The 25,959-nt window shown below is 37.1% G+C and overlaps 1 protein-coding gene across 7 annotated transcripts in view; it reads left to right on the plus strand.

Annotated features, from left to right (window-relative positions):
- Positions 1-8,545: 8,545 nt before the first annotated feature.
- LOC119785179 (partitioning defective 3 homolog B-like) overlaps positions 8,546-25,959 on the plus strand; it is a 293,089-nt gene continuing 275,675 nt past the window's right edge. For all 7 annotated transcript variants that reach the window (XM_038287640.1, XM_038287641.1, XM_038287642.1 and 4 more), the window contains exons 1-2: positions 8,546-9,519; positions 23,273-23,374. In XM_038287640.1, the coding sequence (XP_038143568.1) occupies positions 9,400-9,519; positions 23,273-23,374 (222 nt within the window). In that variant the 5' untranslated portion in view covers positions 8,546-9,399. The remainder of the gene's footprint in view (positions 9,520-23,272; positions 23,375-25,959) is intronic.

Consider the following 25,959-nt stretch of genomic DNA (forward strand, 5'->3'; position numbering starts at 1 on the left):
TTCATTATTGTCAAATATCTGCTATTTATATTTACTTTTGTTGTAAGCCAATAATGAGATCTACAATAATAAAGCTCGAAATAAACTATAAGTAATTAATAAAGGTTAAAGATCAAATGGGAGTTAGTGTTACTTTTAAAATTAGGTAACTAGACCTCATCATACAAAGCAGTGATCAAACCTGATTAAGTACAAATAAGTAATTGAAATGCTTCGTAAAATAATGGATAAGCAACATTTTCTGTAGAAGCACCAAGGAGCAGGCAGAAGGAAGAGAGTATTGACAGCCTGCTATTCTTTTCACTGCTAAGTGCAATGTTGGGTTTGACCATTTCTATGGATATGTGTGCACAGGGGACTGGGGGTTTACGGGTATAGACAGAGGGAGTGTGGCTGATCGAAATCTCCCTGCTGACAAGTTTTAGTATTGATCTGTCAGTATCTCTGCTGCCATCACATAAACACCCACACACACATTCAGATGCAAGACCAGGCTGTAGGAAATAGGAGAAAACCTTTCAGTAACATAAAGCGCACAGAGAACCAAGTCAGTGTATTTGTTGGAATGAATTGGAGAGATTTAGAGGTTTGGAAAGCACCTCAGCCCACAGAGCAAGGTAAAGAAATTAGAAAATAAATGTTTCTCTTCATGAAAGAAAAGATCATTACTTATTGTCAGATTTAACATTGGATGTGCTTGAACAAAAAGATGCCTTCATTTTTTCAAAGTGGGTTTTCAGGTTGCAGAAACTTTATCCTCATCTGAATCTGAGCAGGTCTGCACCACAAAAACAGATTTTATAACCTACCAACAATATATACGGTAGATAAATTATATTATTTACTGCCGTTTTTTTTGCACCTGGGGTAAAAAAACAAGAGAATGGAAAAACAACATTTAAGTCTAAAAAAAAAAATAACATATCTAAGAAAAAATGGCTTATCCTGTTCAGCAGACAGGACAGAACTTCTTTGTCCTCCAGGGACGTTTAAAGTCTGTCCCTGCAGCTTCTTCATGTTAGAATGATTTAAAGATTGGTTTAAACAGTAGTGCTTGAAAGTTTACATACCCTCCTACTAAAGAAAATTACATATTCACACTAGTAATTCAAATAACACAAAATTGAAAGAAGTGACAATAGATAAACATGTTCATTTAGTAAAATATAATATTCATTTTATTTTTTCTTTAAAATGTTTATTCTAAAAAAAATAACTGTCCAAGAAAAGATCAAAGTGCCTTGCTCATGGGTGGTAAATACCTGTTAACAGGTGCGGAAGTCTTACTGAACATGTCCTGAACATTACAGAAAACACCTGATTTAAATGAGTATTGCCTCAAAGAAATAATGTCTTTCTTTCTTTTAATAGTTTAAGAAATTAATAATAATAATAAAAAGACATTTAATAGAATTTTGCTTCATTAAAATATATCATTTGGTTTTTGGTTGATCGTGTAAATAATTAGAACTCATAACAAATTTGAATTTCTATAAATTTTACACCTAAACTACATTAAACTTGTCCTTCACTACTAAAAATGAACACAAATATAAACTTTCTGAAGTTAGCTGGTATCAAACATATACCTTTGAGAATAATGAAAAATATGCAATAAATGTAGAAAATAATGAGCTACAATAAGAGAGTTAAAACAGCTGAGTATGGCCTTTATAGCTTAAAAAAATAATCCCCTATCCAGGTGGTTTTATTTTAAATCAGCTGCCAACAAAACTGTAGCGAAGTCGTTTTGTCTCCCCCTTCTGGTACCAAAAAGTCTATATTTATGCAGGAAGTGTTCTAACTTGATAGTAATTACCTTTATAACACATGACCTGTATTGTTTTGCTGTGGCTGACCACCCTGCTTTATTTCCGCTTCCCATAAGGGGGTCATTACAGTCTTTACAATTCATTGCAACTGCTGGGCCAGCAAGGTAATGTCACAACAAACACCAGATTAAAAGCTCTGTAATGCTACAAATCCTGAAGCTGCTGGGTTGTTCAGGCTTTGTGTGCCAAAGCAAATGTTTCAGTGTGACTGATGTTGATTAGATTTCTGAATTACAACTTTATCTGTAAATGTATCAAGCAGCCTGTCCTCTCAATGAAATTAAGTTACAGTTTAGTCTCCTGCTTTTGCCCGACACACCACCTATTCAAAGAAACTGGCCTCGGTGTTCATAGAATCTTAGGGGTAAACCAAACTATATGCATTTTCTAAACATCTACTGATATACTTTGCTCTTTTTTATAATACACAGTTATATTCAAATCAATCTACAAGTATTTCATTTATCGCAAAGTTAAATTAAATGTAGAAACTCATAGTTTTTTCCTTTACAAGTTGCTGTAGGTGCTGGTAGCTGTAGGTAGGGAGGATCTTCTATATAGGTCTATCTTGCATCAGATGGGGAGAAAGTCACAGTTTTCCATATGCTTGTTCATTTTATGAAGAATTTTCTTTGTGAAGCTCATTTTAACCCCTGATTTTTCCAGATCTATTTCCTCCCATTGAACATGTGGCTGCAGCATCAATAGGAGAAATCAAACATGTATACCTTCTATACAAGGTTGTACAAGGCAAACAACCATGCATGCTCACACTTGCTTCTTCGAGGAGTGTGATAAAATAAAAGTTTTAAACCTTTTATGTTTTGGACTATTTGAAAGAGGTTCCCCCCTTTAACTCTTACACTGGAAACTTTTTTTTACTGTGCTGTTACTGTTTGTTGCAAATTATTATTCTGTGTTTGGTCGTGCTTTATTTTAGGTGTATTTTCCTCTTTGTGTTTTATGTTTTTTCATCAGTCACCAAAGATCCTACTCCTCACTGGTAATAGTTTTAATTTGTAATGGTTTATGTTACTGTCTCTGTAAGAAAATTAAGAAGTTTTGCTTTTTGCATGATATAACCCTATCATTAGTTTCCATGGATGTATGATTTGGTGTATTGTTTTCTCTACCTTTTTTCAAATTTGTATTAGCAATGTACCGATATATTCAAATAAAATCTAGTACTACATGCAGAAAGACAGCCCATACTGTAATATTCAACACAGCTGTATTCAGACCCTGCCCACTTGTTGCCCCATATACTAAAACCCTAACCATAGCAGTGCTTTTATGTCAGTCATCCTATCTCATGAACAAATTGTGTTTCCAATGATCATAAATATCAGTTTTAGCCTTCTATAACCAGACTATATTCTTCCAGTATTTATCTTGTAAAAACATTGTGAAGCAAAAATTTAAAAGCTTCAAATTAATTATGTACATAGAGCTGAAATCATTATGAATAGTCTGTTTTGCAACTGGAACATATTTTTGTGAAAAACCCTCTCTGCATTGCTCTGGTTATGTGAAACCATTTTCATAGGCCAGCAGTTAATGTTAAAACAGCTGATACTGATTCACCTATAGCGACATAAATGCTTTTTAAATACAGACTGAAGGGGAATTCTTATGTTTCTAGGCATTTTGCCCAGCCACTTCTTCGTGTCTCTAATACATTCTGTGTGTAATTCCAAATATAGCTTCATTTGTTTAATTTGTTTTGATTTATTTATATCTTGGAATTATTAGATTGTTGCCACCATCAGGTGTAAATCTTATAAAGGTATCAGTAGAACCGTTAGAATTATTATAACTGAGAAGAACACCGACATGATTAATGTTATCCCCCCCTTGTTCTCTCTATGATTTGTTAACCAGGAAGTGGATGCACCTGCCCTAACAGCAGGGGGATTCAATTACCAACATGTTTACAGCGGCTTCACAACTGTTCATAATATAGGACGACTGCCCTAAAAGTGCTGCTATGGTTAGGGTTTTAGCATATGGGGCAACAAGTGGGCAGGGTCTGAATACAGCTCTTAATGGTAAAAACAGACTAGGTGAGAATCATCAGATTTTTAGTTGAAGTTGGGAAAAAGTGGATATATTGTCATTATCTTGGCACTGATGACTGATTGGATTACTAATTTCATTCACCTGCCTAGGTCCGCCTGTTGTCTCATTACCTTCATCTTAACCACCTGCTACTGCTTCTATTTTACCAGCCCTCTAACCAGTCATCAGTGCCAGATTATTTACGAGTCAGTGGGGAGAGTGTGCCATGGTTACCCTAGTGTCTCTGATTAACTAATCCTGACCTGTTCTGCCTGTAAACCATCTGTTTTATCCTGCCTGATTCCAGTCATCAGGGCCAGATTATTCCCGCACCAGTGGTTAGAGTGTGCCAGCGTTATCTTAGTGTCTGATTACCTTTTTCCGTCTGATCTCGTTGCCTGACCTGTGTTGGGACTCCTGCTGGATTTTGCCTATTTGCTGAACTTTGAGCTGCTTTCTGACACCGACCTGGATTTCCCTTCGGAACCTCTGGTTGGCATAAGCGTGATGGAAAAAGGATGGATGGATGGATGGTGAAATAATGTCATGTGAGACAAATATTTGGACAAAAGAACAATGTTTGAAGAAGTACAAGTGTGGCATTCAAATCCTCTGATGTTTGCTAATGGGCATTTAATCAAATGCTGTGGTGATGATAAAAGAATAATTTTAAACATGTGTAAGAAAACTCCACAATAATTTAAACTTCTTCCTCAGATTTGTGCAAACTATACATGCTTTGTGTTAAGAGTTGAGCCAAAAAGAATAGTTGAATAAAATATCTGTGTGCCAAAAACACTGTATCACTGTAGAAGCTGCTCCAGTTGTTATTGCTTATTAGTATAATAATAACACACTGATAAAAAAATATAAATAATTAAAACCTATAGATAAATATTGTAAATACTCCTATGGTGTGTATTAAAAATGTGTGGTTATTTGTGAGTAAATTAAAATGTATTAGTTGGATGATAATTCATGCATAACTTCCAACTTTAAAACTTTATCACAGAAGATAAAAAGAGAGGAAAAAAGGCTTGCATGCACAATGCTCCTTCTCCCCTGGGGTTCATTAGCAGCAATGCAATTCAGTGACCCAGAAACTAAAACTCGCTCAAATGAATTAGCAGATCCACGCATGCAGGCAGTTCAGCTGCTAATTACAAAGTCAAACTCCTCCTCTCACGGAGGGATTCCCCCCTTTGAAGATGAACCAAACTCTGGAAATCCAGGATGTTTTGTAAATACAGCTTCAGTATTATGGTGCTGAAATGGTTCCAGTAACTAGTCCTAACGGCTTGTTGTAGTTCAAACTATGATTCTTCAATGAATTACAAATACTCAACTCTGCCATAAATTTGTGTTTTTAGGGGAAAATATGTGTTTTTTTTATGCATAATATTAAAAAAAACAAAGGTATTGTTAGAATGGCATATAGATAAAATAGGAAATATGTGTATATTTCTAATATTTCTCACTTTTTATAATGCAGTAGTAATTTCATCTTTGGGAATGTACAGCAAATTGCCATTTTGAGTGTTCACTAAATAAAGATTGACTGAAATATATGGGGGTCAAATGGACCTTCATATTTTTTGATGCTCCAACATGATTTTGGTAAATGTGACCGTTACAAACCCAATATAGATGAAGTTAAATCATGGCGAAGGTTTTATTGACCAACAATATTGAGAGATTAATTCTAAAACATGTGGAAAAATGTAGGAAAATTAGATGTTTTTTAATTTAATCTTACTTGTTCTGTAGTGGTATTTCACAGTGATAGAAAATGTTAAAATATTTATTGTCATTGCCTTTTAAAAACAAACTAAAACTGCCAAACATAGTATTTAACTTGAGTTACTTCACAACACAAAGCAAGCAATAGTATGGAATTGAATAAGGATATGCAGTAATTAAACAAACATTTAAGATGGAGAACAGAAATTCTGTTCTGTTCGAAATAGAATTTATGAGGGAGCCGATGTGACTGAAAATGTATCAGGTTTAATGTAATTAATTGTCATCAGGTATCTTCAGTAACAACGCTCTCTTTGTACAACTGGAAAATACTTAAAAAAAAATATTTTAATTCCATTGTTTCCTGGTTCTTGCGATGGACTGCCGGAATGTCGTCGTAAACACTGCTTCCAGCGTAATTATTGCTGCAACCCTGTGAGAACAGGCTGCTGTAGACTGATAAAAAGATATTTCCCATTGTGGCACCAAGTCCAGTGTGCAGCATTCTCTCGCAGTCTTTTGAGTTTGTTTTTCTCTAATTTGACTTAATCTGATTTTTTGATCAGAAACCCGAACAGTGGACGCAAAATAGACAGTTCAATCTTAATTCTAAATCCCAATAAACAACAACTACTCTGCAGTTTAAAAGAATCAAGTTAGGATCAGATTTATATATATATACATATATATACAATATATATACAATATATCTTTATATATATATATATATATATATAGCTACTGCACTATTATATATTTGCTATTTGTAGCAAATACAAAAAAAACTGTTATTGCACAGGGTATTAAATAGTAATTGCACATTGGATATTACACAAGTTATTGCCGTAATAGTGTTGCATTGTAGAGTCTGGTTACAGCAGGGATGGATGACCTACAGTAGCACTCCTTTTTACAAACAGGGTGTAAAGGTGTTTCACTAAAGGAGCTGCTCATCTCCTCTACAGTCTGGTGGCAGAGTTTCCTTCTGTCCCATTCTGTGCTGCCAGGGGCCCAGGATCAGAGGAGGGCTGATGCCACCACAGGGTCATAGAAGGTTTTAAGCAGGGGTCTGCTCACTATAAAGGACCTCAGCCTCTTCAGGAGGGGGAGGCGGTGTTTTGATTCCAGCCCAGTTTATTATTGACATGAATAAACTGGGCTGGACTCATAACACTGACGCCATGGAGAAACATTAACTGACACAGGTTCTGATGAGATTTCATAAATATTATATGCAAGTATATTATATATAGTGATAGAAATGACTGTTTTGGAAATGGCAACCTTTAGTATTTCTTTTAAAATACACCATATAAAATGGCATTTTCCTCATTACTTCAACATTCCAACAAAATCTGAAGTGTTTGAAAATGACAGCCAATAAATCCATTCTTGGTTTCATAAAACTTTTTTTTTTCTTCTTTTGTCCCTTCCTTCCATAGAGCTAACACTGCTATCCTGTTTTTAGCTGTCCTGTTACTTAAACACTAATGTGATTGTAAGTATACAAAGGTAAAAAAAAAAAGTTAAGTTACATTTTGTGGTGGAAATGACAGTGATCCTTCGGGGACACTTGTTCTTTTTTTTTTTGAAAAATAAATAAAATACTAATATATCTTACAAGCACAAGATTTTCATTAATATAAGGAATTTCTCTACCATTTGTCAATAAAGTTTCTTTCTGTATCATGGAGGACTGGTCAAAGGACAAATAACATATAGCAATAGAAAGCCATATTAACTGTGTGTTATAACTTTTGAAAGTCCGGCGCATCTCGCGGACTCGTCCCCGTGGTTCCTGAGGGCTCCAGCATTGCGGAGGCTGGGAGTTTTCCTCGGGGCTGTCTCTCCTCCTCCCTTGTTGTGGGGTCAGATTTCCTGGGTTGGCCCCTCCTGGGCGCCTTGGCTCTTGAGATCCCTTTTGGTGTCTGGGGCTTTGGGTCGGTGCTCTGGAGGGGCGGGTCTTCGGCTCTTCACAACCACTATTGAGCATTTTTCCTTTGGACAAAGTTTACATGCACAAGTGCACTCTAACAAACAACTACAGGTGCTTGGCCCCAGGTACTTAGAGGTTCACTTCCATACAGAAAGCCCATATTCTTATCTTCAGCTACAACAGTATATATGTCAGATTAAATAATACTACTTACACTTCAGCGATAGTATCTATGTGTTTATTGTATATCTTATCCGTTTATTGTACCTACATTAGTTGCTTGTGCTGTACTTTTTACATCTCTTTGCAGAAGATGAAGCAGACTGAATATGTTTTTATCGTTATCTCCCTTTTATTCGCCTTTTATCTCCTCTTTCCCTCATATTTTTTCCTTTTTGTCCTGTTTTTCTTTCCTGCTCTACTTACATTGCAGTGTAAATAAAATCTATAATACTCCCTGCATGAATTATAATGAAGCTATTTATATGCATAAATCAAGCGGAAATCCATAGCGACAGCCATACTGCTCCACTTGTGAAAGCAAAATCTGTTGGGCTCTCTTTTTGGCATCAAGACAATTATTCTTATTGCCACATCGCCAGACAGGACTACGGAAGAGGATTAGGGCCACTGAAAAATTAAAAGAAGTTAACTGATTTTTAAATTTTATTTCAGTTTGTTGTGGAAAAAAAGACAGATTTCTGAGATTAAAGTCAGAATCCTGACTTTTTCCCATATTAAACTGAAATAAAATGTAAAAATCCGTTAACTTTTCTTTTTCAGTGGCCCAACTCTTCTTCCGTATAGGACACTGTTAATAAAAAAAGAAGGTATTAAGACAGCAGCAAAATGTTGGAAAATATGTGATATAAAGTAATTTACAATCCCTTTTAAAAACCACTTTTATAATGTAAGTTGCCTTTTTTTCGGCGCGTCCCCTTTAAGAAAGTGACAGCAGCAGCAGCGGCAGCAACAAGTCGCTGGTCAGGAATTGGTCAGGAGCGGACGGGCGCTGTAGAGGAATCTCAAAACTTTCCCACTTCAGGAAAAGTTTATTTTTATTTTTTTGCTTCGCTGGGTCAGCTCTCTCTCAACCTGTAACTGGAGGTGTTAATAACTTCTGCGCTTCCTTGTCCTGTTTTGAGGAAACAAAAATAGATGCAAACGACTGACTGGAAGCGAGAGGAAAACTTTAGGAATGATGCCCGAACGGCTGCATCCCTCCCTCCTCCGAAACTCAGCTAAGGTGGCTAACGTTAGCTAGCACAGGAACCGCTCGCTAACGGGTGGTGAGAAACTTTTCTTCAACCTTAACAAGTCAAAGTTAGTTTAGCTGTTGCAGAAAAAGACGCGTGAGTATTAAAAAAAGGTTGTGAAAGTAAAATTATCCTGGCGCAGTCCAGGTTATACAATAAAGCTAATCAGCTAGCTTATTGGATCAGAATCCGGTAAAGTCGCAAAAAGGATTCAATAATACGACATAGCTCTAGTTTATTAGCGACTCCATCATGAAAAGAGCACAGAGGTTCAACGATTCAATAAACATTGATTATGTTTTGACCTAACTAAACAGCATCATCTGTAGAGCTCGGACAGAGATGAGAGAGCTGACCATTGCATGCTGGTTAAAAGTGCTGCCTGCTAAATCACAATGTCATTTAACTGCGGAGCTCCGAAGGAAACTTTTTAAAGAAGTTGCTCTGACTGCTGTTGTTTGCTGCTTTTTTACCTTCCTTTTTGTGTGTTGGAATTAGACTTTTGTTTAGTAAACTTTGCATATTGGATCCTACCTCCTCTTTGGCTTCTCTTCACCAGCACTAAACCAGAGGCTTCATGATGAAGGTGACAGTCAATTTTGGACAGACAGGTGTAGTTGTGCCTTGCAAGGATGGATGGACTGTGAGGGACCTGATCCAGCAAGCCACCCAGAGATACAGGAAAATACTGGAGCAGGTAATCAACAGTGCTTTTATTATTACATGAACTAACATGTCCATTGCTTTGGTAGGGGCTGGTATGAAATGATCATTGCTGGGTGATATTGACATAAAACACCATGATATCCCTGTATAACCATGCTTTATTTTGAAGCAACATTGTATTCTGTAATTACTGTTAATGAAGCAGACAGTAGTTTATAATCTGATGAGAATATACTGCAAAAAAACTAAATTTTCCCTTAAAAGAAGTTCAAAATCGATTAATTTCAATTCTATCTGTTTTTACAACAATGAAAGTGGTTCAACTGTGTTTCAGAATACTCATGTATTATTTTTTTTCCCTGTCACATTAAACACAAGGTGCAAACTTGTAAATCAGACAGTTTAAGCTTGAGATGTAAACAAAACTGTCTCATAAGTGCAAACATAAGTGCTCGAGTGAAGCCTCACTCGAGCAAGCAGACGTGACACAGCAGACATGCATGAGCTGCATTATCTTCACTGCACAAACCATATTTGCAGCGTTTTCTGTAACAACTACAGGGTGTTTGCTGCTCAGCCCCCATTTGTTAATGTCTTCTGTCAAACTATTGGCTATATTTGCAGCTGTTCGGCTTGAAGTAATCTTGAGTGCATCTTTCCTGCTCATTTGATTGTCACGCGCGTCACTATAAAACTAATCGATCTCATTCCCTAGATATCGATTCTGCAAAAATGTAGAGGAATCGATTCAAAATCAATTAAATCGATTTTTTTACCCAGCTTTATTTAAAATAAGAAAAAAACAACTGCATTTTCTTATTTCAAGTACATATTACCTAACTATCTTATTCTAAGATACGATTGTATTTTCCTGCTCAAATTAGTGTAAATGCTCAAATGAGTAAATTCACTTAAATTAAGACATTTTTATATATATGTACCAAGCTTTGCTATTTTAATTTCCCAAACTTTTTAAAAGAGTACAAGTTTAATTCAGTTTGTTTCATGAAAATTTACAGGTGGAAGCCAAATATTTAACATATTAGTGAAACAATAATGTGAGATTAAAGGCACCAAAGACAGTTTGGATGGGGCCTCTTACTGTATGTGTGGAGGAAATAGTTCAGGTTTGTCTCTATTTGAGTACACTTCAGGGAAGGCATTGATTTCCCCATGCATTTTGCAACAGGAAAATCACCTAATGCAATTTGATTTTGACAGCAAGGGCATCCAGGATGGACCGTCTTTTGTCACTCTCTCTGTGTCCAGTATAGAGGAAATTGCTCTGCAACTGCTTGCCTCTCTGTTGGCAACTTTTAAGAAATGTTAAGAAAAAGCCACAAAAAAATATGTTTGGAGAGCTACATAAGCTCTACGGCGACACAAGGACCCTTAAATGTTTAGTTTTTACAACATTCTGCTTCCTTTTTAATGTCAGAGCATTATAAAAAGCTGTAAAAACTCTTCATAGCCAAACTAAAGCTTTGGTTGTTAAAGACTCACACAGAATATTATATATATCAGCATTTTACTATCAGTGTCCGCAGGTTTAAACCTATAAAGGCCTTTTTTTGGATGTACTAATTATTTGGGCTTCAAAATCCTCATTTAATTGGTTCCAATTGGTCATCCTATTTTTTTATTAGCTTGTTTAATGGAATCCAACTGAGATAGATACCCCCATTTGACCCAGTTTCTGTGCAAAGGTTGTCAAAGCTCACAGAATTTGTTGCTCAGCTTAAAAAAAGAGAGACTTGATTTTGGATTTACACTTTTAAGCAATACAATCGCAACAGAAAGGTTTGACATTGTGATTCACTTGTGTTGGTATATAGAGGTCCTGCTGAGAAACAAAAGTAGCTGTTTTTAGTTGTGCACAACAGTGCGCAGCAACGGATGAGAAAGAATTACAAAAAACACTTTAAAAAACTAGCTTTTACATTTCTATTGACTAATTGTGTTCAGATGGCATACATGTTAGCAAGTACCAGATGGACACGTTGGTTTGTGAAAATGAACAAAACCATAAAACAGCTCTCCTTCATCCTCTCTAACAGTCATCTTTTCAGCCATCAGCTAGTCGCATCATTCATTATTTATTATTCTGTAATAATGGGCTAAGATTTCCATGAACTTCAGGACGACAGAAGAGAGAGCCAAGATCCGTTTTTAACAAAAGCGCTCTCATAACATTTGACGTTGTCCCCGAAGATATAAGAAAATCATTCGAAAGCTCTTTCATTTTGATATCATGAAAGAACCATAAGATTTTCAGAGCCCTAAGTCTTGGGAAATTAGACAAAGCCGCAGAGGTCCAGTTCTCCATAACTGCCGTATAAAAAATTAAAAGCGTATCTGATATGAATCGGGATGGCCCAGACAGGAGCAGACACGAGTCATTTCCAATTTAGTTGTGAGTGTAAAATGCAAATGACTCCGTCTTGTGATTCCTTTATGACTGCTGTTGATTCCCTGCACTGCTCTCAGGGCAGGAACCCCATGACCCCCATCAGACAACCAAATCATCTCAGTGACTTGCTTCATATTGGGTCCATTATTCAAAACGCACAGCAGTCTTATGGATAGATAGGCTCAGTTTTGATTGAAGGAGAGATGTGTCCAACCGGCGTGTGTATGTGAGAAACTTTGCCTTGAGATGCCCTCATTTTCCACCCTCCTCTTTTTTTGTGCTCTCTGAACCTTTTTGCCTTTTAATCTGCTATCCATATACCACCCTCTCAGCCCACACGGCTCTCATTTATCATTCTTATCTTTCACACCAGTATATCTTTTCTTCACCTTCCTCAGTGCGGTGCAGACACAGCTAAAAGCTTTGTTTCCCTTTCAGGTAAAGTCTCCTTCCTCTTTGTGCACTTCCCCCTTTATGAAATGTCTCAGTTCCTCATGGAAGTTGTAAAGGTTTATTATTATAATTTTTTTTTACATCTGTAAACCAACAGGTTTTATAAACCAATAACAAATGGAACTAGATTTGTGTAGTTCGTCTGTGACTTTCCTTAAAGCTGGCAGCGTTAACAATCAGTCATTATTGATTAAAGTGGTCTGTTTACAGCACTGAACGTGCTGCAACAAGGGCTTTTTGTACTGTACAGCTGCTATGCTCTTTAAACTATGCAAGGCATTGAGCTAGCATTGAATGGAGTAATTAGAAGCTGTTAGTTGGTCTATACAATAATATACTGGGTTTCTGCATGGTGGTTAAAAAGTCTTAAATTGATGTTCATGTTTCTTATTAAAACATCTTTAATATTGCCCAGAGATTCCATATTGGTTCTAGTTAACATTAAATGTACATAGCATGAATGTTTGCATGCAGTATGTTGTAATTCTGAATCATGTATTTAGTTGTTATTATGTGTTGTTAAGACTGCAAGATGCAGATCAGCAATAGCTCTTTAGAGAGAATTTATTCTGGTCTTGATGAAAAGCAGAAAAAATTTAATTCAAAACTTTTGGTGAGTTTTTAACTACTGGGTCCTTTATCATCTTTAGTTGTTGATTTTTTTTTTTTCCTCAAATCAATTTCAAATCTTTTTTCTTCAAGAAGCGTTTAGAGATAATTTTCTTCTTGCCATCCTGCCTTCAGTTGTATTTAAAATGTTTCTTTTCTGGAGCAGCAGAGCTGATGCCAGGCGACAAGGCGATCGGATCTGCGTTTTCACTACAAAATGTGTGCAAAACTATGTCGATATTCTGCTATAATTTCGAAGATGCAATATTTGGTTTCAATTAAATAACAAATACATTTGAAATGCACGTAAATACGCTAAGCACTAACTCTTGAAAAAACATGGCAGCAACGGTTGTACACTTGAGATATATATCCATATTTTAGCCACGCTCCAGTGCTCAATGCGCTCATCGTTGCAAATTAAACAAAACAGAGTCTGAGGCTGTTTGTCAATATGTGTACTTGTGCATTGTCATGTGCTTGTGAAAGGTCATCAGCCTCAGCCCTAGTACTGTTCCAATTCATAAGAACACAAGATGAAGAACGGTCAAATATTGTTCTCGCCTCTCCCTATTTACCGAGCAGGCATCAAAGCAGACTTGTCCGTTCGTAAGATTGAAAGCTCTCCCAGCATGCACTGCGGCAGCTTCCAGTGGGCGCTCACAGAGTATTAGGTTAGAAGTTCACTTTTCTGTTGTCCTTGTTCTACAATAATATGTTTTAAGATCATTCGAGGCGAGAACATTATACATTTAAGCTTCCAAATGGCTGCTAATATTTCTACGTCCAACATTCCTGCCGGGTCTCTTTCTCCTGTTCTGTTGCTGCCTCTGAAATGATGATGATGATGAGATGTTTAAATATCTCATAGAAAATAACCTTTTACGTTTTTATAGCCTATTTCAATTGCTGTGCTTCCTCTTACTTATTTTATAGAGCTAACCTTGTGAGTTCTCCATCAGTGACATCAAAAAAAAAAAAAAAAGATTTTATTGTGTAGAAGTGATGGTTCTCTGGTGACAGTCAGGTTATAAAACTCGGGGAATGTCTTATACTTATGTTAAAACACCAGCATCTTGTTGTTTAACATGTTGAAATAAGAATTAAAGACAATTTTTACTGAAATCTGAGGAAATTAACTGATTTATTAGAGATTTGTCTTAATAATACTTACAGTATATTTAAAAAAAAAAAAAGATATTGTTTGATATTTTTTATCTAAACTAGTTGAACTAAAAGTAAAAAAGCACACCCTTTTGGTTGCGAGGAATTTGTTAGGTTTGACTTGATTAACCACTTTTAGATCTTAACATTCACAGAGAGACAATGTGAAAGCTGCGTGTGATTCCCAGCAGCTGTCTGTGTGTAATTCTGCTTTCCGCTGCTCCACTGACCGAACCTTTAAACACATTGTTTTCCACTGGTCAAAGAAATGATCTGGCCCAGAGTTTTTCTGAGAGACTTTGGGCCCACGTATTCTCCTCTTTCTGGTTTCTCCATCTTCTCTCCTTCCTTTGCTGAGTTGTGTTAATTATTCCTCCTCCTACAAGTCCTACCATGACTACTTCCTTTGGTTCATCCTCAGAGTTTAAATGTATTTCTAAAATAAATATTCATATTCTTTGGTATAAAGATTTGATCTGCCGTTCTCTCCACAACCTTTGACTATCAACACCTACTCCTGTTTCTCCGCTCCTTGGGAATTTAGTTTTTCTCTTTAATTGCTCCATCCTATAACTACTGTCTCCCTCTGTATTTTTTCTCTGCTGTATTTTCACTAAACCTCCTCCCCCTCTTATTTGTGTCACTCAGTCAATTTTTCAGCGGCACTAATCTGTTGTAGCTGTATAATTATGAGTGTTAATATGTTTTAGGATTAACCGGGTGTCTGTGTTGTAAAGCAGTCCAGTCCCCATCATATTCCTTCACAGCCCTCAGCCAATCATTCTCAGAGGCAGCTCGCTTTCTGTCTATCTTCATCAGTCTACCCTCCTCCCTTTTCCAAATACTACTTACTGAGTGCGGTTGCTGAATGCCGTCGCTTCTGAGTATCCACAAAATCCATTTTGAATATATATTTGAATATACCTATTTAACAGAAATGCCCTTGACGTCACATCCGCCAAACAGTCCGGGATCTTCCAGTTCGAAGTAAATTCAAGGTTCAGATTTCTAGCAGATAAAGATAAAGGTGAAGGTTAAAGGTTTTGTGTCAGAACTGCCTTGTATTTGAAACTATTTTAATTCCACCCAGTTTTATTTGAAGAAAGGCAGTCCCAATGCGTGATGCTGTGGAAATAGTCATGTTGTGCTCTAGTGATAACCCCCTGGACATGACTTAGGAAATTGTGTTAGTTTAGATTTCTTAGTTCCAACCTTACCACGTTCTCCATCAATGTTTTTAATAGATTTTAGCTAATATCTGACTATCAAATTTGAATGGAAATGCCTTTACTCAACTCCTTAGGTTAAGATGCATGTTGAATGTTGTCTAAATACTTTAGAAAAACCCAAATAATTCCCTTAAGCTGATAAAAAATATAAATGATGGCTGACATAAACTCAAGAAAACATTTAAAAATGAAACTAAAAGTACTTTAGCCAGAGCTATCAATATTGATTGATGAATATGGATTTGTTATGGGAGAATGTTTAACTGTATTTAGAAAAATACTAACATTTTTCCATCATTAGTATTTAAAGAGATGAATGTGGTTAAATAAGCAGTTCAGATGGGTTGCTAGCTTGCATAGTAGAGGGAGGAGAAAGGAGAGCCAGAAAATGAGGGAGGAGAGGAAAAGGAACAAGGGGAGGCTGTTTTCACGGGGAGTAACCAGGAAGTCATTACGTTGTTGATGGACTTTTTTAATTGACTTTGGCGAAACAGAGTAGTGTGTTCCTGTTTTGTTTCTTTTTTTATGTGAATATCCTGGCTGTTTTAGAATATTAGACTTTTCCCAGGTTACAATCAAACCATGAAGCCCTGAAAAAGTAAAGTAAACAGTTCCTACGGGTGTCTACTGACTTCTGTTCTGATTAGGAGGAAAATGAAACCAGCCGATCTGTAGCAGGTTCTTCTGCTTTACCCAACAGTTTTTAATATGTAGTCTTGTGAAGTGTGGTCTTTGTTATATTTAAAAAGGACAACTTTAAAACGGTTTGAAGCAACATGTTCTTTTGTATTGTTAGACGCTTAAAATAAGGTACGGTTAAGATCTCTTGAGGATGTAATTTATCGACAGACTGATCCACTTTTTTAACAGATTACAATTGTACTTTTTATTACATTTTCTAATACAAGTGATTGGCAATGTGGTATTGTGTCTATTCACAATTGCAAACCTGGAATGTAGGTTTGTGTTATACTTTTGTGATAAATACTACAAGCTCAGTGGTTATAGAGTAGTACATTTATAGCTCTTTATCTCTTAACTTCATACCAGGCATAATTTATGTTCATCACTCTTAGGCAGTTTAAACAGTTTCTGACCAGGTGAAGACCTGAAGTTTACACAATCAGTTTTTCTTATCAAGATTTCCTAGCAGCGTAGCAGTGGGTTGAAGGGACTGTTTTTGCATTCTCCACTGCACTTCTTTTTCTTTTGGTAGGAGGTAAAGGAGGTAAAACATATCCATACCATATATAAAATTTTGCATATCGGCCTAATTTTACTGTTGTTTTTTTTTTTGACAACGTTCAGAATAACAGGCAGTTCTGCTGAAATGCACTGGACGGTCTTTTATAGGGTTGGGAATTGATACGATTTTCACGATTCTGATTCCCTTACCAATTCTGTAAAAGTGCACGGTAACAACAGACAAACAGAAGGCAGTGAATGGGAGCTGCCAGCCTCTAAGCCAGCCAGTCTACCCGTTTTGTCACAGTCATCTAAATCTAATGGAGAAGGCATCCGTTTAATGAAAAAGCATTAATGTAGAATTTCGGGAAATAAAATCATCTTCCCCTGATTTAAATAAACGAGCGTCACCTTTCTCTCGCTCCCTGAACTGCAGAAATGACATATGATTTACTAGGAACCACATTAAGCATTAAGCTGGTCATAACTTTAGCTTCTGTCTGTTCTTTAGCGTCCTGCCAAAAGGTGCCATTGAATTGGAACACATGGAACCGGTTCTGAACAGGAACCGGTTTTCGATTCCCATGCCTAGTCTTTTATGAGTGTATTGGCCCAAATTTCAGTGCAACGGTCACAAATTTCACAAAACTTTTAAACAAACTCTTTTTAATTAAAATAATTTTATAACAAGAAATATGTCTGCAGGGTTCTCCCCAGTGCATTTAATCGGAACTGGTTGTTTCACTCAGACATTAGAATCACAATGAAATTATGCCGATACCCTGATATCTAATGAGTGAAACAAACACAGACACAGTGTTTTAAACACATTTACCTCTTTACTTGCAGACATGAGCGAAGCACTGTCAAAATGTAAACCCTCACTGTTAAGATTTTTATTGGCAACCCAAGGCAGGTGAACACAATACAGCGCTGGTAGCAGAGAGCAAGCTTTAAAAAAAGCAACCCAGAGAACCCTGATCTGTTTTTCTGATCTGACTATACCACCCGTGCAATGGTGGTATATATTTATGTCGATGTTTTCAGAGGTCTTTGTCAGCAGTTAAGGGAGTTTTTCTTGTCAAACACTGGTCCAAAAGCCTCATAAAAAATACTGAAAACCTTAGAAGGTAAGAAAGATTTCTCCTACTTAGAAATCCTATAAAAAATTAGTCAAGAAGAAGCTTGAGGAAAATGAAGATGAAACCCTATAAGAGCATGCAGAAATACTTTATATAGCTGGAACCTTAGGATCCCTTCAACCAGCCTTCTACTGAAAGAAGTTTGCTTGGAGGACAGGTAAACAGTAGTTCCATTAGAATGGGCAAAATTGAAGAAGAGACCTGAATGAACAAGCTCCCTAAGTTGTAAAACATTCTGGCTCCATCTCAGGTCACAAGCAATTATATTTGAGAATGAAGGAGAGGCAGGGAGGAGGTGCGTTCTTGCTTCTCTTTGGACGAACCGCAGGAATGTGTTAAATCACTCATTCTGCTCTGTTCTGTTGACTTAGGTAAAGTGCAGTGCTTTTATGTTCTCTTTTGAATCAGCCTTCCACTAACCTTTCTATACATGATGGGCTAATGCTGGCTTGGAAGGAGTCATTATGCAGAGCTTGCTGAGCATGTAGGTAATCTGATGGCCCTGCTTGATAATCAGAACCATTGAGTTTTACATGCATATTGCCAAAGCCAGACTTTTAGTACAAATGTGAATTTCTATACTACAGTTTGACCTTAGTTCTCAGTGGTGTCTTATTTTTTCTGTGTTGGTCAATCTTTTTTTGGTTCTGACATTGGATTACTATACTAATGTACCTTTTTGTTTCTCCTGTTTATAATTAGGATTGTTGACAGAGATAATAAAACTAGATTGATTTGCTCCCAGCTATCATTCTTTAAGGTTGTCAGCCTTTAGCTCTGTGTCTTACCTTCTGTAGCAAGAACTCCAAAGGGGCTGTTGGTGCTATAAAAACAGTTGCAGGTCACCAAAGGAATGAGGGTGTTGGTCTAATGCAAATACCTTCTACCACAACTGTTTTTCACTTTATATAGTTGATTCTGTACGTGCTTTGGGGCAAAGACCAGCTGTAAATATCTTTTCTATCAAGTGCGTGTGACTTCATGTGGTTAGAAGTTGTTGCAAGTACAATTTTCTATGCTTGATTAAAACACAAAAGATTAAATTACATTTCAGCTTTAGGGTTTAGAGTATTTGCAAAAGGGATAGACTTTTTTTTTCTATTTCAACCTCCAAAGAAAGAAAAATCGAGACTCCGCATCACACTGATAACACCAAACCAAAAAATGGTTTTCTACGGCATTTTGGCGACATATATGTTTGTTTGTTGCACTGCTCTGAAATTCCATATCAATGCATTTTGCACCGTGTTTTTCTCCCACACTTCTCTACTTTATGAAATGGAAATATTTATTTTACTGCTAAGCTGCTGTTCATTTACTGTCCAAAAACTGTACAAAACAAAATTTCATTTTTTATACACACTTTGTATACAAAATGACAATAAAAGTTATAGTGTTAGTTAGTCTAAAAGTTATTATGCACTTTTAAAACCTCATTGTTGTTGACTTAAATTCATATTTAAAACATTGTGTGTATACGGAAGCATCCATGTTAAAGCAAAATCTAACAATTCTCACCAGGATCGCTACTCATTTTAACTTTAGAGAACAAATGTTCCATGTTTGTCCTTTTTTTGTTGTTGTCAATAAATATAGAGAAGATCCATCCATCCACCTTCTCCCACTTATTCCGTCAGCGTCGCAGTGGGGCTGGCATTCTATCGGCAAATTACGGTACACCCTGGACAGCTTGCCGATCCATCTCAGGGCTGTACACAATATGATTATTCAAATTTGGTTTCCAGTTATTTTTACTGGAAATTAAATTATTTTATACTGGCAATTAACAATTTTACATTAAAGTAGAATTAAAAGATTCTGGATTTTTCTTGGAAGTATAATCCTACATGAATTATAATCCTGGACTATCGGTCGACAGTGTTCATACTATGTAAAGTGACTTGCTGTAACTTTATACAGTAGAACATTGCAGCTTATTGTGTTAGAAAACCAGGAAGTATGAGCAGCAAAATAAAACCACGAGCAACCAGCTGTTAAACAGTTATTGTTGAAGTAGTTTAATTTTCATCTGTATAAATGTCAGTGAAGTGAAAATTATTTCTAATCTGTGATATTGCTTTATTGTGAGTAGGAATGCAACAAATCAGGGCTAGGCAATTAATTTTATTTGTAATATAAGCGCAGTTTATATACACATTTATACAGTTTATATACACAAAATTCTATTTTCAAATAGCAGAGGCAATCAGTTTTGGTCACATTACATTTGAAGAAATGTAAGACAGTGGTTTGCTCACTTTAGCCCTTTAGGTGGCAGTACTATGCTTAGAGTGGGTTTACTGCTAAACCGAAAGAAAGAGATAGTTGCAGCTAGCGCACAGATCCATGCATGATAGTAGAAGTAAGAAATGTTCTATGCAACAATAACAGTAAAGTCCTAAGACAATAAAAAAATCTGGGGAAAAAAAGAAGCTTTTCAGGTCATGAAACCTTGACATGCTTGTAGATTGTGCAAAGAAAGAACATAAAATTGTATCAGTTGAAAATAATCGCTAGTTTGTTTTTTTTGCAAAACATTACAAAAATGAATGTTTTATTACATTAAAGTTTGCTCCATCTGATTAACTGATAATGTGAGAGAGGAATGCCACATTATCCTGTCGAGGAATGCCACAACGGAGAGGTCAGACAATCGGACAAATGAGTTGAGACCTTTGGTAGATTATTAACAGTGTTTAATAGCTACAAGGATACAAATAATGTTTGTGTCATAAAACGAGACCGTGGACCCAGTATTCAAGGTGAGACAGTCAGTAGGAAATTTCAAAACGTTTACTAAAATAAAAACAAATAAAAATAAAGTGGAGCTGCTCGGATCTATGGCTTGTGGATGTTGCAGGAGCCCATCACAGACACTCTGTGGGAGAAACACAGGTAAGTGACTACGATCATCTGAGAGAAGATGATGATCTCAGTGAGTCACTTACCTGGTTTAACAGTTCAGTCCATCACCCATGAATGGGGTGCAATCCAGCCGATGGGCTGACAGCTCATCATTAAATTAGGGCTGAAACAGTTAATCTGATTAATAGTGATTAATGAGATTAACTGTCAAGTAATTTAGTAATCGATTAATAATTACCCATAGTAAAAAAACTTTAAGGCTTTAGCTGACAGAAAAAACAACTTATAGCAGCAATTATACCTAAATTGTAAAAAGATATTTAAATATTTTGCATTTCACATAAAAACTTTCTCCTCTGTAAGTATACTCTACTCAGAAGTCAAGTAGAAATATTTTAGCTTGACCTGATTTCATTCTGTTATAAATCTTCTTTAAGATTTATCTGCTTATTAATTGATTAATCAAAAAATTAATCGATTAGCAAAATTAATGTTAATTGCAGCCCTACATGATTTTCTTTTTTTTAGTTTTTACAATACTAGTGGCTCGTTTTTATGGACAGTAGGTTGATAGGAAAGGGGAAATGAGAGGGGGGAGAGACGTGGGAAAGGACCACAGGCCAGATTCGAATCCGGCTCGCCCACATCGAGGACTGAGGCCTCAGTACATGGTTCGTGTGCGCTAACCACTGCACCACCAAAGAACGCCTATTAAATAATTAATAGTATATATTCTATTGGTCTTATACTTTTATTCTATGACCTAAAAGTATCCCGTTTTGTTATATTTTGTTTATGGTAAGTCTGAGTTCAGTATTGTGTGAGGAAACCACAGTTTCTTGTTTATACAGTCGGTATTTAATTCTGCATGTAGTAAAAAAATAGTTCTTCATATTCTGATCTAAAGGCCATGTGCGGTGTAATACTGTGTGAATATTTGTGTGTTTGTCATGTTCACATTTTAAAGACACAAACTTGAAGTTGTTGTAATTTGATTATATCCTGTTAATTTTTCTTGCTATATATCGGGTAAAGGCAGCTTTACAAAATTAGTATGTAGCAAAAAGTGTGTGGAACTTTTGTATTTATTCTCTCATAATCAGAAGAACCACCTTTCACTTTGCGATTTTTCTGCAAAATACTGTAGCCCAGCCTCTTTCAGATCAGATGCAGAGCATAGATGAATGCAAATTGTCATTTCTATAACAGATTTCAGATGAATTCAGTTCTTTTCTTAAACCGTTACTAACTGGTCCCCTGAAGCTCTGGCTGTATAGTTAGAGTTGTTATCCTGCTGGAATGTGGGTTCATTATTCTACCAGCTCTAAACGGCTGCCTTTTTTCTGCTGGAGACAATAATCCCGTAGTATGATGCTGTCACCTCTATGTTTTACCATTAGGATAATGTGTTAGTGGATCATGTGCAGTTTTACTAGTATTATGTTTCTTCTGGATAGAAATTAAGTCTATTTTATATCAAAAAAGATATCCAGGAGATATGTTTTTTAATAGACGGGTGCTAAAATAAAAATCTTCAATGTTTGTTGAAATTATAAAATGATATAAACAGCACATTATCTTCAGAATAGATGTAACCAAGGTAACACTGCCTACCGCCGTCTGGGTCCAACTCATTTATGGATTATCAGGAGATGCATCCATGACATCTACCAGCCAGAACGAACATATATAAAAGCTGTAAACGTCTCTGTCACATTTCTTTGTGTTATTGTGGATTGTTATATTTTGATACAAATGAAATTGTGAAGTTCTTGTGTGAAATGACCTTTAGATGGATGTACAGAGCGGCTCCTCTGTTCCATGCGCCTGACCCTGGAAGAAAGATTTAATGAAGCACCTCCCTGTTATATTTTGATGGATACCTTTCTGTAGGCGGTGTACAGCTTTTTGAATGTGGGTGTAAGTATGCGCTAGTGTGTTGTTGTCTCAATATGTTGTTCAACAACCGGCTCTGTGTAGTCAGCTGTCCGGTACAGTGTCGGTGTCATTAATCACAGACCCAACACGGCAGAGAACAGGGGGTTAGGAGGGAAAGAGAATGGGCCAGGCGAGAGTCGTAATCTCTACAAGGCACCTAGAGAAAGATGTGGAACCAAAGGGAGCCATTCAAGAAAAGGTTGTTTAAGCTTTCAGCAGGCGGTTTGTGAGCAGTAGATAAGGTTGTTTGGGGATGGTTTCCTTTTTAAAGGAAACAAACTATGCAATGTTTTCGAAAGCTGACAATTTCTTTATGCCTTGGAGAAATATCTTTGACATGCCCCCAGAGATAGAGGGCAGCAGCTCCCTCTCTCAGCGTACACTGACGCATTTTATCCGGCCACTTGACACTAGATTAAAACACTTAGCTTTAACCCACCCCGGTTTTTCTTTGAATCTAGGACTTTTAAGAAAATGCTGAAATTGTGCTCTTTCTGATAATTATTATTAAACCTATTATCACAGGTTTCTGTATAATGTGATTTGAAAGTCTCTGTAAGGTGCCTTTAATGACTTGTGTTATGAATTACCTCAACATAAATAAACTTAATTGTATATCTGTAGTGGAAACTGAAAAAATATATGGGATTAACTCAGCTGTTTTTTGCAGCCTTACTCAAGAAATAAAACAAAAATATGGGTAAAAAAAGATTGGAAAGTAAAATAGAGTCTCCCATTTAGTGTCAAACAGCTGATAGTAACTGTAAACAAATTATGCTTTTTTTTCAGGAGGGGGATTTTCTTGTTCGAACCCACCATGTAGAATACTGTGATGGTGGTATACTGGACCCTGATGACATACTCAGTGATCTGGTGGAGGACAAAGACAAGGTAAGGAAGCTTTAAATCCTCATGGGTTTGTTGTTTTGTGTGGTTATATTGGTTATAATCCTCCTGAAATGGGGAATTTTAACAAGTAACGTAATGTTCGTTACTTATCCAGCTTGTGTGAATAGTTTTCAAGAATTGTCTAGTAGGCTTGTCCCGATCCGATATGTGGATCGGATCGGGACGCCGATATTGGCAAAAAAATGCGTATCGGGAAAGCATGTAAAATGCCGATCCAGACTGCCGATCCAGTTTTTAAAAAAAAATCCGGTCTGTATTTTCCAGTTTCGCCGATTGAAACGATCCATTCCACTATTTTGCGCCAGTGTTCCCCTGTTTTGCATTTTTATTAAAACTTACAGTAATACTTGCACCTTTAACTGTTTACGGTTTTACTGTTCACTGTGCAATTTCAGATTGCTATTCGTAATTTTGTCCAGTTTGTGTTTATCTCTTAATAAACAGGTAAGTTTGTTGTTACCAAGCATTGTGTTTTATTTAATATCACCTAATTTAGCTGGCTAGATGTTATCAAGAGTACTAAAACCCTTTTCAACATGAGTCTTACAACTAAGGCTAAATACACTATATTGCCAAAAGTATTTGCTCACCCATCCAAATTATTGGAATCAGGTGTTCCAATCACTTCCATGGCCACAGGTGTATAAATTCAAGCACCTAGGCATGCAGACTGTTTTTACAAACATTTGTGAAAGAATGGGTCGCTCTCAGGAGCTCAGTGAATTCCAGCGTGGAACTGTGATAGGATGCCACCTGTGCAACAAATCCAGTCGTGAAATTTCCTCGCTCCTAAATATTCCACAGTCAACTGTCAGCTGTATTATAAGAAAATGGAAGTGTTTGGGAACGACAGCAACTCAGCCACGAAGTGGTAGGCCACGTAAACTGACGGAGCGGGGTCAGCGGATGCTGACGCGCATAGTGCGAAGAGGTCGCCAACTTTCTGCAGAGTCAATCACTACAGACCTCCAAACTTCATGTGGCCTTCAGATTAGCTCAAGAACAGTGCGCAGAGAGCTTCATGGAATGGGTTTCCATGGTCGAGCAGCTGCATCCAAGCCATACATCACCAAGTGCAATGCAAAGCGTCGGATGCGGTGGTGTAAAGCACGCCGCCACTGGACTCTAGAGCAGTGGAGACGCGTTCTCTGGAGTGACGAATCGCGCTTCTCCATCTGGCAATCTGATGGACGGGTCTGGGTTTGGCGGTTGCCAGGAGAACGGTACTTGTCTGACTGCATTGTGCCAAGTGTAAAGTTTGGTGGAGGGGGGATTATGGTGTGGGGTTGTTTTTCAGGAGCTGGGCTTGGCCCCTTAGTTCCAGTGAAAGGAACTCTGAATGCTTCAGCATACCAAGACATTTTGGACAATTCCATGCTCCCAACTTTGTGGGAACAGTTTGGAGCTGGCCCCTTCCTCTTCCAACATGACTGTGCACCAGTGCACAAAGCAAGGTCCATAAAGACATGGATGACAGAGTCTGGTGTGGATGAACTTGACTGGCCTGCACAGAGTCCTGACCTCAACCCGATAGAACACCTTTGGGATGAATTAGAGCGGAGACTGAGAGCCAGGCCTTCTCGTCCAACATCAGTGTGCGACCTCACAAATGCGCTTCTGGAAGAATGGTCAAAAATTCCCATAAACACACTCCTAAACCTTGTGGACAGCCTTCCCAGAAGAGTTGAAGCTGTTCTAGCTGCAAAGGGTGGACCGACGTCATATTGAACCCTATGGATTAGGAACGGGATGTCACTTAAGCTCATATGTGAGTCAAGGCAGGTGAGCAAATACTTTTGGCAATATAGTGTACTTTAACTTAAACTTAAATACATGCTCGGATAGGCTGGTATCGGCCAGTATCGGTATCGGATCGGAAGTCCAAAAACAATATCGGTATCGGATCGGAAGTGCAGAAACCTGGATCGGGACATCTCTATTGTCTAGTAAACGCAACCTTCTCTTATATTTGAGATAATTGAGGAGCAGTGGGCATCAGTAGCCCGAGGTCTTTCTGCATGGAGTTTGCATGTTTTCCCTGAGCATGCGTTGGTTCTCTCCGGGTACACCCGCTTCCTCCCACAGTCCAAAAACATGACTGTGAGGTTAACTGGCTTCTCTAAATTCTCCTTAGGTGTGAGTGTGTGCGTGTTAATGGTTGTTTGTTCTGTTTGCCTCTGTGTTGCCCTGTGATAGACTGGCGAGCTGTCCTGGGTGTACCCAGCCTTTTGCCTATTCACAGCCGGAGATAGGCACCACCACTACCAGGGCCCAAGCAGGGTTAAGCTCAACGGAAAAGGGCTGGATGGACTTAACAAGTTTTTAAAAAGAAATGAAAATGAAAAAAAAAAGCAAAGTCAAATATCAATAAAATCAAAGTCAATAACATTAAATTTAAATAAAAAAATATTACAGTTTGAATAGCTCAAAATAAGTTGCTTCACCCAGATCACTTATTGTCTTTATATCCATCCATCCATCCATCCGTTTATGCAGGTTTTACATTAAGATTCATACCATGAACTAATTTTGAACTTTAAAGTTTGTATTTTAAAACGGACAAAATA

This window comes from Cyprinodon tularosa, unplaced genomic scaffold (assembly GCF_016077235.1).
Source record: "Cyprinodon tularosa strain WSP-4 unplaced genomic scaffold, ASM1607723v1 ctg242, whole genome shotgun sequence".
NCBI classification, from domain to species: domain Eukaryota; kingdom Metazoa; phylum Chordata; class Actinopteri; order Cyprinodontiformes; family Cyprinodontidae; genus Cyprinodon; species Cyprinodon tularosa.